Raw genomic sequence first — 14,466 nt, 5'->3', positions numbered from 1 at the left:
CCTTCTGTTAAATTAAATGAGACCATCAAATTCCAGGACATCAGAGCCAGTTAAAGCATTAATTACCCAATTTCAGTAGTTGTGGGTCAAAAGGTTTTGTTGCTAATTTGCCCTAGAAATCACCTTATACAAGTGAGCTTTCTCATGTCTGATTACTGGAATAGGAGAATACACACAGGTATTGTTCAGGAGTGATCACATTATGAAATTATGCACAGGCACACAATTACATTACACAGCACATTGAGCTTTTCTTTTCCCCTCTAGATATAACCTTGGCAGAGGTATTGGTAGGTTATTAAAAACACCAGCAAAAATTAACACATGCTAAGTAAATCAATAGTATAAATATAATAGTAGTAAACTGCTACATGGAGTTTTATGTGCTTAATGCTGGTTTAAGTTGTTAAAGTATTGTTTTAAGCAATCATATTGTAAGTGGCCCTCTTGGCGTGCCCATCATTTGTTATTATTTCCATGCCTTTATAGTAGTGCCTGTTGCCAGGAAGAGCTAGAGTTTCATTGTGGTAGATGGTGTCAGAAGTCACCACAAAACTACTAATTACTGGGCATGCTATGTGTACTCACTGGTAAATAAGTACCTTCTTTTAGAATTCTTCTGAAAAATGATGCTTCCAGAAGTGGTTTCCATCACCAAGTTAAATAAGTATATTTTTTCTCTAAGTCAAAGGAACATGCTGTAGATGTCTCTTAGCTAAATTTTAGTGCTGCCAAGTAAGCCCTTTAAGTCAAAGTATCCAAAGTACCAAAGGCCTTTGTTATCTCCTGCCCACTTCTTTGTACCTCCAACCCACAACAGCTCATTGACACATTTCTGTGAGTCTGCACCTTTCTTCTGAGAAGTGTAAGAGAAATCACCAATAATTTCATACATTTATGTCATCTTGAGAGAGGACTGCAGCTTGTCACAACTTTTCAGTCTGTACTTTTCTTGATGATCAGTAAGTGAAATCCCAAGTCTTCTGTAAGGCAAGTACATCACAGTATTGAGCCAGTGTCTGAGACACAGGGCTGACTGTGCCCACAAAAATAAACTCACACAAAAAGGAATTCAGGTAACCAATTAAAGAAATCTTCTGTATCTCTCCCAGGCAATGTGCAGTTAATTTTCTATTGCAAAAGAATTCCTAAGTCTGCAAAACAGACTTGGGAAAGGACTCTATAAGGATTTTGGAACCCCAAATCCTACCAGCTGAGCAAAGACAAAAAAAAAGCCTTTTTCAATATTTTCTGTAGTTGGCTTATCAAAATCCTGAACTTTTGACCTAAGATGATCAGAATTTTTAAGTGGGCTGTTAGGAATATGCTCTATATGTGTAACAATATGTTTTCAGACTTACCTTTAGACATTACATACTTATTCTTGGATATTCCGTTATTTGGACACCAGTTTGGATCTTTTAATTCCTTGCTGGACTGTTGATTGTACTCCATTTCATGCTCCTGACTGGGCTTGTTAGCCTCAGTGCAAAGATGTTTCACCCCATGCAGGGAGGGCTTGGCAGCTGCAGGGCCCAGATGATAAGCAGTGGAATCTGTTTTTTCCAGCACCAGCACAAGGGTTTGTGGCTGTTTCCTGGCAGGCTTCTCAGCCTTCTGGCCAGCTCTAGTGCCAGGTGGTTAACTGCACTGTGGAAAAGAGGCAGGGATTGCTTCCTCATGACTAGCATTCCTTTTAGTTTTTTGTCATGTTTTAGCCTTTTTCTCTAGAATGCCATTTTATTCAGATGGCTTTTCATGTTGGTGTGCCTAACTTATCTTACTGGATTGTTTTTTAATTTATTCTTAACCATGCAAATACTGCTCCTGATCTACTGAGCTTTCTGACAAATATCAGCAAACAAACTTGGAGCAACATTCCTATTTCCCTTGTGAAAGGGAGGCATACATGGTTTTCATTAAAATGACCATTAACTTTGTGTTCTATTTTCTTTTTATTTACAAACTGTGTGTGTATAGCCAAGTTCCAGAGGAACTCAAGTATAAAGGTATTTCAGTTTATTTTATCAAGGGGAACTTTTTCCATTATTTCCCTTTAAATGATCAACTCTCCTAATAGTATTCCTACAATTAAAGTCATCAGAACCAGGACAGGTTAGTTTAACATGTTCCAGACCCTGTGAGTGTTTCCAGGAAAAAATATAGAATTAAAAGAAGACACAAAGACATATGCAAGTAATAGGTCTATTCTAAATTCTGGCTAAAAGTTTGGATGAATGTAATAAGTGGTTTTAATAAGCAAGTTACATTAGGTAGAATAAGGCAAATGCTATGACAAATACAGCAAACTTCGGTTGTGCAGGTACCTTGTGTGAAAACACAAACTTTTATGTAACTTGAAATACTCAAAATAGGAGATTTTGTCAACATGAAGGTATTGTGGTTTGAAACATTGACTTACTTTTCATTACTTCTTTACTAATGTCAGAACAGCAGTGCATGTTTCTGAAAAGAAAACAAAATTACTTCTTCCAGCTAGAACATGTGCAATATTTTGTTCATTCTCAGCTGACATAACTCAGGAAAGATTATTAATCTAAATTTGATTCTAAGAAGCAGAATAGAGATAGGTTTTCTGTAGAGACTTTAACATGCACAAATAATTTAGACTTGTAATACAAACGTGGGTGATTTAGTGTGAATTAGTCAATGTGGAACCACATTTTGTTGATATGTTCACTTAAAGCTGAGCTGAGAAACTAAACTAAATATAACTTACGCTAACTATACCTCATGATGTACAAGATTTTTTTATTTTTTTTTTAAGGCTGGTGCTGGTCTTCTCATGCTTTTTCTTCCTTGAACATCATTCACATGAAACATTGATTATCACTCTGGTGCTTTATATATCTGAAGATCTAATTAATCTTTTTAATTACCTGAAGAAAAATTGCAATTATATAAAACCATATGATGTGTTCGGATATTTTAGACAGAGGGACCAGGTCACCTGTGTCCATTTCCCAGCTTCCTGCAAGTCTTACTCCCAGCTTACTTTAATCTTCAGTAAATTATTTATCATGTATGGACTGTGGATTTGTAACGAACATGCAACAAAAATGGTCAAATAGTAAAGTAATTGAAAAATTATCTACTTCATACCATTAAAATACTACTGAAATATCAAAACAAATTGAGGTCCAGATCATAAATCTATGAAATCTTTAGCTGAAGTGATTAGATCATGTTGGAACAGGGTTGGAATTTGATAGTTATAGTAATATTGAGATTTTTTTTTTAATATGACAAATTTTAGGAGTTTTTGTCTTACATTCTTAGCAAGGGTGCAAGGGGGTTTTCCCACAAATATGATGAAGTTGCAATGCATCTTCTTGCTTTGCTGTATATACATTCTTATAAAGCAAATATACTTTATGTAGAGACAGGATATTAATTTAACATTCTGGCTGTCCTGTAAATACCAGCATGTGAAACAGTTATTCTGTACCAGGACTTGTGTTGATCTTTTAATGCCACTTACTTTTTTAAAAATGTGTTTATATAACTTTTAAGTAGGACTTTCTCTTATATACAAACTGGATGTTCTGTGTACTTTGTCTCCTGTACTCCAAACATGGTGAATATATTTGGTCCAGAATTGCTCTAACCATTTAGTATGGAAGATGACCAGAGATCATATAATGGGGAGAAGGAGAACTTTGCAAGAATCAGTGGACATTTTACTCTTTACACTGAAAAACTAGAATGTTCTCTTAACTAATTTTTCCACATATAATCTTGGTTTAACTCATTTGTTACCTCTTCATCTTATTAATTTTCTCTTTCCAAATATACTTTACTCGAGGGATGTTTAAAATTAAACTGCAAACTTTGTAGAACCAGATTACTTTCCACTTACCTGAATAAGAAGATAATGGATATCACCAAGTTATCAGTAAAAACATAGATGAGACACATGTTGGTTTTGCACATGATGTCAGCTGGAGTTTGAACATATTCAATACACAAGTATACCATGACTTGGTGCCACACTGTAGATACTTATTTCATTTCTTTTTTTTTCACAGATGACTTTTATACACCTGGGGCTACTGCCAGACCAATTGACATGGATGTCAAAAGACCTCCAGAATATGTTGACACCTGGCAAAGGCCAATTTCTGGTAAGGTTAATAAAAGTAAATAATAGAGCAATTTTTAACAGTTGTTATTAAAAATAAAAACACTGCCTTTTCTGCACACAAAGCATGTCCACTGAGAAGAAAAAAGAATTCATTATCATCCTCATCAATACACATTCTTATGAGTTCAGGATGCTACTAAAAGAGATAAAAATAAGAATAATTTATAGCCACTACTTAGTCACTTACATATTCTTAGTCACTACATATGGTAGAAATTTTCACCACCAGAGCTATATCCTTATGATCTAACAGCTACAATACTGTAAGCACTGATTTTTTTCATGCTAATATTTTCCACATAGCAAAGGAGAATCAGATAAAAACATAACCAACTTGTTCTCCCATGTATGAGGAAGTTTCATTGAACATTGGGATTGTTGGGAAAATTAGAACACTAGGCTTGAAGGAAAATAATGTGGAGTAAATCAGGTTACAGGGGTTTTTTACATGTATAATACAAGACTGGTAAGGTTTACTCTTCTGGCAAGTCTTGCAATCATGTTTTCAAAACAATCAAAATATTTTGACTGAAACATGCATACAACAGGTAAGTACGCTGATGTGTAAAGAATTTCTCTCTTTCATAAGCATAATCAAGAACAAAATTTGCTTTAGCTGTGGTTTTTACTGACATAGGAACTGACTGAAAATGAAATCTTTTGTTTTACTCTTGGATTTACTACTCTGCTTCTGATGTTCTTTTTAGGCAGCTTCTTCTTTGATAATATGTTACTGCATTTTAAAGCACTATTTTATAAACTGCTGTGTGTTCCTAATCCCTGTTGGATTTCCTTTGCACCTAATTTACCTCTACAAAGATAAGAGCCTAGCTTGATGGCCAGGTTCTGATGTTTTATCCTTTTTTAGTTTATTCAGTCTGAACCACTGTACTTTGCAAAGATTAAATCTAGCATGATGTACTATTAGTAGCAGCTGAAGGCAAAGTGTAAGCTCAAAACAAGGATGATACTCTGCACTTTTAGTTACTGAATGGCAGGCAGTGGTGTTTCCTTAAGTAAATCCAACTTGTGATTTGGAGAGACTTGAAGGATTTTATTCACATAAATTTGAGGGGACATTAAGACCAACTTTTACTTGTTTTATGACATTTGATGTTCAAAGTTAGGCTTTTAGAGCTTTGAGGTCAGTCAGTACCTTGAACTGTAGTCATGACAGGAAATTTGGTATGGTTGTGAAATTAGCTACTACTGTTTCATAATTTTCTCATGTAACTGCAGTCTCATCTCTCTTCATGCAGCCTTAACATGTTTATCAAAATTCATGGAATCGTAGAATGGTTTGGGTAAGAAGGAAGGTTTAAAGATCAGAGTTCCACCCCACCTGCCTTGGGAGGTACACCTTCCACCAAGCCCCATCCAACCTGGCCTCGAACAGCGCCAGGGATGGGGCATCCACAATTTTCTGGGCAGCCTATTCCAGTGCCTCACCACCCTCACAGTTAATAATTTCTTCCTAATATCTAATCTAAACCAACTCTGTTCCAGTATATATTATTACCTATTATAAATTTACCCATTAAACAGTTTAAACTGTCTCTCCTTGTCCTACCACTGCAGGCCCTGTCAGAAACCCTTTCTCCATTTCTCTCACAAGCCCGCTTTAAGTACTGCAAGTTGCACTAAAGTCTCTCTGGAGCCTTCTCTTCTCCTCATTAAACAACCCCAGCTCTCTGAGTTTCTTCACAGCAGAACAGCTCCAGCCCTCTGATGGATTTTGTGGCCCTTCCATGGACTTGTTCTAACAGCTCTGGAGACCCCAGAGCTGGATGCAGCACTCCAGCAGAGGGGTAGAATCACCTCCCTCGCCCTGCTGGCCACAGTCCTTCTGGTGCAGCCCAGGATACAAATGGCTTTCTGGGCTGGAAGCCCACATTGCTGGTTTGTCTCTAGTTTTTCACCCACCAGTATCCTCAAATCCATACCTGCAGAGCAGGGCTGTTTATAATCTCTCATCTAGCCAGTGCTGGGACTGGTGATTGCCCCCAATCCAGGAGCTGGATTTTGTGCTTGGCTGTGATGGACTTCAGGAAGTTTGCATTGGCCACTGCTCAACCTGCCGGGGTTGTCTGGGTGGGATTCTTCCCTCCAATGTTCACTGCACAACCAGCTTGGTATCATTTACAGAATTGCTGAGGGCGCACTCCTTCCCATCGTCTATGCGACCAATAAAGATGTCTTCCCTAAGAGGCTGCTCATCAAGAATGTCTGACTTAAGGACTCCAGTCCATGAAGAAGCCTACAGATTAATCAAATAAGAACATTTCATCATGTTGTTGAGGGCTGGAGCTGTTCTGCTGTGAAGAAACTCAGAGAGCTGGGGTTGTTTAATGAGGAGAAGAGAAGGCTCCAGAGAGACTTTAGTGCAACTTATAAGAATCTACACTCGCGAAATCCCTAAATCTTGTGCATCCTAGTTTACAAGTTCAGTCTCCACACACTGGTAATTGGATTTTGTAGCATCATCAACCAGCACCCAAATCATTGTCTGAAGTAGCAGAAGGGAATAGCAGTAGTAGGAATTCTTGTTTTTCCAGAGTACACTACAGTAGATTCAGTTGTGACCCAGTACTCTGAATGCAATGTTTTAGTTTGCCTGCAAACTGTAGTTGTAGTTGTGCTGCTCAGAAAATATGATAGAAACCAGTGGCAAGTCAATACTTGCACATTTTTACTTCATAAATACCTTGGACAATCCATTCTCTAATTATGGTCAGGGAGAAAAGTAATGATGAATACTACCATATAATAATATCTAGGTTATGATGACATATATAAAAAAATTTATTCTATTTTTTCTGGCCTTAAGCATAATTTTTTCATCTCTATCTGGAAATTAGGACTTACTATGAAACTTAAAAATGCTATTTTCAAAACTACTACATCCTCCTAAATTAGAGCATTATTTTCTGTCTTGATCTGAGTGATTTAAAAAAAAATAAATCAACTGTTTTATAAGTGACTACAAGAGTCCAAAAAGGAAAAGGGAAGAGAGAGAGATGGAGATATTCCTGGTTGTATATTGTAAGTAGTGCCAAAAAAGCTCTCCTAAATGAGTCTTTGGATCTGCTCCCTTCTCGCCCACAGTCTCTCTATTTATAGGGTGAGCCAAGGACTGATACACGGGACCTGAGGTACCTTATGGAGCCAGTAATTCAGTATCAGGCAACTTGCAGAGTTGTTGACATTGGCAGCCTTATGAGGATTATACTACTCTTGAGGATTTTCTCCTTTTAGGTACAAAAAGGCTTTTGTTACATAAATGTGTTGCACATATCTCCTGGATTTTCTTAAGGAAAGAAGGGCAAAGGTGAATAGTGGAACAAAAATCTTTGCCTTTCCTTTGCATAATAAAATCCTTCATAATTGTCTGGAAAATACAGTAAAAGGATTTGTAAGTATGAATTAAGGGGCTTAGGTTTTCCTTTTAGACCTCACTGTCAAAAGAAATTATCAGATAAATGTAATGGGTGCTGGCTGGAGCTGCACATTGAAATAACCAAGTTGGATGCTTCAGAAATTTCAACAACAGTAATTCTCTTTAGCCATGTCATTGTATGAGGTGACAGTAACTTTTTTCAGTTTTGAATGACATAGAATAAACTGTTCCTAACGATAATTTCATTTTCTTACATATTTTGCTTCAAGCTGAGGGTGGCCAGTTGTATTAGTCAGAAAGTACAAGAGGTCAGAAATTTTGTGAGCAGGATACTGAAGATGTTTCCTAGCGCATTGAGGTGGTGTTTGTTGTGTGAACATGTATCCATTTGAATGCCAAAAAATTACTGTTGACAGAAACGAGTAACTACACAGAAAGTGAGTCACTGAAACACTTGTGCAAAATCTCAAAGGAACGACATTTTTTCTGTGTAAACTTTGTTTAAAACTTCATGGCACACTGTTCTCAGAGATTTAAGGCTGAAAATACAACTGAGATCATCTCCTAATCTCACCTCTCCACTTTTTATATTAAATCAGACATGAAACATTGCTTGAGAAGTCAGAATACAACTTCTAGTGTGTTTCTGATTTGATGGAATTTGAGGTTAAATAATTAATAATGCTGTCTTCTAATGTCATTCAGTGACTATACCACCTGGCCCTCAGCGCCCTCCTATACCTCCTGCCAGACCTACACCAATGAGAAGAAAACCTCTGCCTCCTAACACCGTGACTGGTAAACCAGGCAGTCCAGGTATTTCAGCCTTTTCAACATAATCATTTTATTGTGTGTGATAATACTGGCTAGCAGGGTATAGGAGAATTCTATAGCATCGATTTCTTTAATCTGTGGTATCTATAGAAACTAGTCTTTTGGAACATACAGGCCTTGTGGTTTTTGTCTTCTTACAAAAACCTTGTTTCTTTCTTTTTCTCTAACCTAGTTATATCAAAATCACGCCTAGTAAGGAAGCTGAAAGCAAAATAGCATACTCTAAGTCATGCTTTAAGATCAACTTTAGGAATATTTCTTGTCTACTAATATAATTTTTTGCTATTTAATGTGCATGTCAGATGGGGGATGTTGACTATTGTGCTTCAGTGCCTAGTTATTTGTTAACTGGTTATTTGTTATGGAATTGCTCATATATATACATATATATGGTACATCCATTAACCACTACAAAAATGAGCTAATAGTCACCTAGACAACTGACAGCACTGGGAATCTATTTTATATACTGGGAAGTAGAGCAACTGAGTTGTTTCATGTGCAGAATTTAGCTTGATTATTGTGCTAAAGTATTCTGGCTTCTCAGTATTGGTTTAAGAGGACATAGAAAATTTCACCTTTCCTATTTTATTTTAAATTAATCCTGAAGCAAGTATTCAGTATCCACATGGATGTTCTGTCAGTGGATTCTATATAAGAATCCTTAGGCTAACATTATTCCACATAGTCAGAAACTATCATCTCCTTAAGCTTAACATCATGACAGCTTTTTTCCTCTTCATATTGATCTCTGTAGTTCCTTGGAGATATAAAGGTCTTTATATATTAGAATATACAGCTACATATGAATATACAGCTCTATTGGATTTCCTATTGTGGTTTTTTTTTGTTTGTTTGTTTATTTCATTTGGGACTTTATCTGCTATTAAGGTACTAAAGACCTAAATAATACTTTAGTATTTTGTGTGGCAGATGAGTAGCAAGAATCTTCAGGATGGATGAGACAATCTATATATTTATTCATCAGCAGAGCCAAGACTGAAATACTGTGTCTGTACTTGTTGTTGTTGGGTGGTGTTTCCTTAGTAATAGTTCCCAGAAAACAGAAGACCTCATCAGTCTTAAACTTGATATATTTTCTTTTGCTTGTATTGGGGTCTATACTAATTTGCTCCACTAAGTGTCTAATTAATTTACCAGTGTTTTGAAATTTCAACAAAATTTTCAAATTTTCCTGACAGTGGAGGCCAGGTTATGTGGTAGTCAGTATTTACCATACCTTCCTAGGCTTTCAAGTTGGAATAAATTGCTTAAATGATCTGGTTCTTCCTTGTGGGGACAGTAGAAGATTTTCCTTCTTCTGTGTTTCCTGGTGTTTTATCCAGCTTGGTTTTAAACATTGTAATTTTGTTTCTTCTGGTTCCCTGGAGAGAGAGACAGTTCCACAGTACCAACAGGAAAAATTTGCCTCAATGTTCTTCTTGGATTTTTCCTGTCAGAATTCTGTCCTATTTCTCATTAACACCATGAATAATTCCTTACTTGCATCTTTCTAACTCATCCAGTGGATATTATGGAAAGGTTTCTATGCAGACATTAAAAGTCTCCTGAATGGGTAAAAAGAAATGGAAATGAGAGTTCCAGAAACTTTGTGAAACTGAACTCTAGCGAGAATCTTTCAGATTTCCACTTCATTAAGAAAATTAGTGGAAAGTAGGGATTTTTGTTGCCTTAAACTTGGCTGACCAGAGTTCTGCCTTCAGTTGCCATGTTCTGTCTCATATATGATGGGGAAGTAACTACATTATGTAGTCCTTGACTCTTCAAGGGTTGAGATTTCACTGTCAAATCATGGTTATCTGGGAGTATCTGCATGTTTTATGAATTTAATTCTTGTCTTTTACAGCTATTATGCAAGAAATCAAGACCTTTACCATGGATTGTTTGCCTCTTAGAAACCTGTTTTCTTTATTAGGTGGTAACAGCTGAAGAATAACAGCAATGTCACATAATCTGAAATACTTTTTTTAAATAGTTGTCTAATTATAGGTGATAATATTGCCTCTATCAGTTAGTTTCTGTCCAGATTTATGGAACCTACTACAGAAATGAATTCAGCAAGAAAACTTTTCTTCTTGAGTGATATAGTCCTATAAAAGTTGAAAATGCTGGACTTGGCTGCATTTTCTTTGCTTTCATTTGAAGTGTATCTTAATTTCATTTAGTGTAAGCTCCAGTACTGTTCTGTGGTTAAACTCTTAATGCAGACCACAGTTAAGGACTTGGTGTTTGTCACTAGAAATGTTCCAGCACCAGTAATGTATGTGCTGTATTGAGAGCAGAAATTAATCTTACCTATATTTGAGGGAAGAATCTAAGTTTCAGTTGCTGACTTCAGCTATTGTGCCTTGCAACTCAGGAAGAAACGTACTCTTTCTTCAAGGAATAGCAATGTCAGTGCTGGCCATTTTGCATCCTTTTAGCAGTCTGTGTAGGATGGTTCTGTGCATTAAACCAGGTTATATTCTAGCCAACTAAAGTCCTCCAAAACAACCTCTAAGTAGCAAAGAAATTTCTTACTGGGTTTCAGGATTAGGTTATGTTTGCAACTAGCACAGTTCAGAACTTTCCTGAATCCAGCTGAGGGATTACTAGGATTTGAATGAAAATACTTGTTGCATGAAGCAGTTGTCACAAACTGAGTTCTCTTAGAAAATGAGAAAGCTGTTTGACTCCTTCAAATGCTGAATGTCTTGTTGCTACAAGTCCCTCCATCTGTCACTATAGCTAAGCCTGCTGGACCAACACCTCCTGTGAGGACAGGAACATTATATAAGACACCAACAGCTTTTGCAACTCCAGAGTATTATGGTAAGCATGTTACAAACAGTTCTGGTTTGTTCTTTTTTTCTTTTTTTTTCTTTTTTTTTCTTTTTTGTGATTAACATTAAGGTTTCCATTTTTCTTTTGCTTCCCTTCCCTGAACTTTATTGATGCATTGTATATTTAAGATAAGAAAGTATTCTGTCTGGAGTGACTCTGATTTTTTTAATGCCTTTGACTTTTCTGATTTGATTGAGATCTAGCTCCCTTCTCATACTCTTCTTGGTAATTGAGAACATCTTCCTAGAAATCCATACATGCTTAGTAGGCTTTTAATAATACTCTGTGGCCACAAAGCTGTGCAAAGGCTGGACAAGACACTTCTTTTCCTGAATGTTTCAATTTTCCCAGGACATAAATTCAACATATTATTTGTCAGTGACTGACAGTGCTCATCATAGATGTGATAGTCTCCTTTATTTGATCAAACTTCCACCATTTAAATTGAAAAAATTGTAGCAGTGCAATCATAGTGGTCAGAGGGTAATTTGCCCTTTATAAAACTGGGAGTTGATTACAGATTCAGAGCTAAGTCTTTTCAAGGTGGCATACAGTAATGGGTTTGGAGGAGGATGTGCTTAGAATTTTTGGGCCCAAATGTGCAGTTCTTGGTATATTGTCATGAATGATACTGCTTCTAATTTTCCTGGACTTACAGTAATACTTAAATTTTTGTCTCCTTAAAATGAGTAGGAACTCACTGTGACCCACAGTGCCCAGAAAAGCATGCTGGATGCTAGATTTATTTATAAATGCTTGTTGGGAAGCATTGTGTTTTATCTGTTGAGGTCCATCATGCTCAGTGTAGTGGCTGATTAATACAACATTGTATCATGAATCCTGACTGCTTTAGCACATTTCTCTTCACCAGTGTATTTGCTTTCAATTTCCTTCAAATTTTGTGGAAGTTGTACACTCTGAAGACAGAATTTTTTTTTTTTTATTTCCTTATGGTTATTTTTAGAGAAGTTACTGTGCCAATGTAATAGTTCTATATATCCCAGGAACATCAAAAAAGCTCCAAGTTAAACAGCCAGAACAGTGCTAAAACCTCCTTTTTCCATGGCTGACCTTTTTCTTCCTTACCAAAAAATTAAACTAAAGCAAATGCAAGACAATGGTCTAAAAGTATTTTACATATATTGCATGAATTGAATCCAGCTGCAGTCATTAAATCTGTCATTTTGATTATGGCTGGCTGTACTAGCAGGTAAGAACAGGGTTTACAAAACACCACAGAAAAAACACCTAAAATGAAGAGCCAGATCTGCCAGCAAAGGTCTACCATTTATCTATTCTTATAATTATTTAAAATGCCAAAGGAACTGTGAAATGCTGCAGTTCTAACACTGAAACTTTGTATTTATTGCAAATTATAACTGTGTTTTCTACAGTTGATGCAACAGTCTTCAGCTCAAGTCCTACATCAGAAACAGATTCTTCAGGAAAACCAAGGTACCAAGGTAGGATACTCATAGCTATGGTATTTTTATTTCAGGGAGCATATAAAGTCCAGGCTATCTTGCATCGAATTATCTTATTTGGTTATTCAAAGGCCAACATTTTATTTGATTCTGTGTCACTTTAGTGGCAGATGTAAGAGCTGCAGTACAAACCAGCATTTTCTGGACTAAAGTTGTTGCTCCTTCTTGTGAAACAAAAGTGTATGTCTTTGTATTAGCATGACCCTCAAAATCTGCATGTAGAATAATAGTCTCATTTTACTATAGAAGAAATAAAGTTGATTTTTTAAATTTTGTGACAGATTTTAATTCTTTCAAACAGTGTGTATCACCTGCTAATATCTTCAGAGTGCCATTTCATCAGTGGTGCCAGGGAGTGAAGCAATGCAGATTCCAGGTCAAACATCAATAAGTAAAATTTTTAAAACAAGCAAAAAACAAAAAAACCAAGAAAATATAAAATCCAAAACAAACAAAGATGAGAACAGGCAGCTTAATATTGAATATATGGGGTTAATTTGGAAAGCTTTGTGTTTCGCTTGTGCAGATTTTTGCTTGGTGTGCTGAGACGGATGATGTGCACCAGGTGAAATGGCAGTGCCATTTTTTAAATACACTCTATTGAATAACAGCTCTTCCCTATATTGTTCTTAGCCCCCCATGTCAAGTACATGAAGAAAGATGATGATGTGCCTTGCTCCATCACAAGCTCTCTTGAACATTTTCCCCAAGAAGAAGTTGGCAGCAAGGAAGAACCCACTCGTCCTCCACAGAATCCTCCAACCAACCTCACAGTGGTGACTGTAGAGGGCTGTCCATCCTTTGTCATCTTGGATTGGGAAAAACCAGATAATGACACTGTTACTGGTTGGTTTGATTTCTTTCCTCCATTGTGTGATAATACAGTATTTCCAGCTTAATTTACTTTCACAGTAGTTTTTTTGTCATTTAAAAGTACTTTAATCCCCAGGGATTAAAGGAGTCCAGTGGTTTGGGGTATTTTTGTGCTATTGTCAGCTCCAGTGTGGATAAGAAAATGCTTCTAGATTATAACAAGATTTACACAACAAGGATCATTGGAGTCAATGATGACATGAAAAGATACTTAAGAAATATGACTTCAAATCTCCTCCAGTTTTCTGGCTCCTCTCTGTACAGGATCTGGTAAGATCTAGTCAAGAAGTTCCAACAATACAGCAGCATATCTCGATGCACACACTTAATGTAGGCATCTTTCTTGACCTGAGGCTGTTGTTTCACAATGGGCCAGGCACAATCAAAGCTTATATCCATCTTAGTATGTCAGTAGAACTTTGCCAGCATAATACTTGCAGTATTATGACCCACTGCAATAGGGTCAACTCTGTTAAAAGAATCTGTATTTTCTTTCATTTCTAAAGGAAAGGGTTTATATTAAGAATAAATGCCTGTGAGTCATGCAGGGCTCAGCACACAGACAGGTAAACATGCAAGATAGCCATTCTTAATTCTTCCATCGTTTTCTGTATTTCAACATTGGGTGACAAAAATTGAACATTGAAATTAACTAACAACTCCATTAATGACTCATCAAAATCAATTCTGAATTCAAGAGAAGGCATTGAATCCTGTTTTCTGAAAACAGTGATTGCTTCATATTGGCACCAGTACAACATTACTTGTTTAGACAGGCTTAAACCAGTTTTGCTGCCATCTCTTTCTATTTTTGTAGTTTATGCATGTTTTTCCAATCATCTTATTTAGGCATCGCATCTCTTTTTTAA

The 14,466-nt window shown here is 36.5% G+C and overlaps 1 protein-coding gene across 1 annotated transcript in view; it reads left to right on the top strand.

Moving 5' to 3' along the window:
• The window catches only part of ABI3BP (ABI family member 3 binding protein), a 137,219-nt gene that overhangs the window by 103,080 nt on the left and 19,673 nt on the right, over positions 1 to 14,466 (top strand). Inside the window, exons 51-55 of the mRNA XM_066572001.1 lie at positions 4,050 to 4,145; positions 8,268 to 8,378; positions 11,145 to 11,228; positions 12,635 to 12,703; positions 13,358 to 13,570. Of these exons, the coding sequence (XP_066428098.1) occupies positions 4,050 to 4,145; positions 8,268 to 8,378; positions 11,145 to 11,228; positions 12,635 to 12,703; positions 13,358 to 13,570 (573 nt within the window). The remainder of the gene's footprint in view (positions 1 to 4,049; positions 4,146 to 8,267; positions 8,379 to 11,144; positions 11,229 to 12,634; positions 12,704 to 13,357; positions 13,571 to 14,466) is intronic.

This window comes from Molothrus aeneus, chromosome 2 (genome assembly GCF_037042795.1).
Source record: "Molothrus aeneus isolate 106 chromosome 2, BPBGC_Maene_1.0, whole genome shotgun sequence".
NCBI classification, from domain to species: Eukaryota; Metazoa; Chordata; class Aves; order Passeriformes; family Icteridae; genus Molothrus; species Molothrus aeneus.
This window is presented reverse-complemented; position numbering and strand designations above follow the sequence as displayed.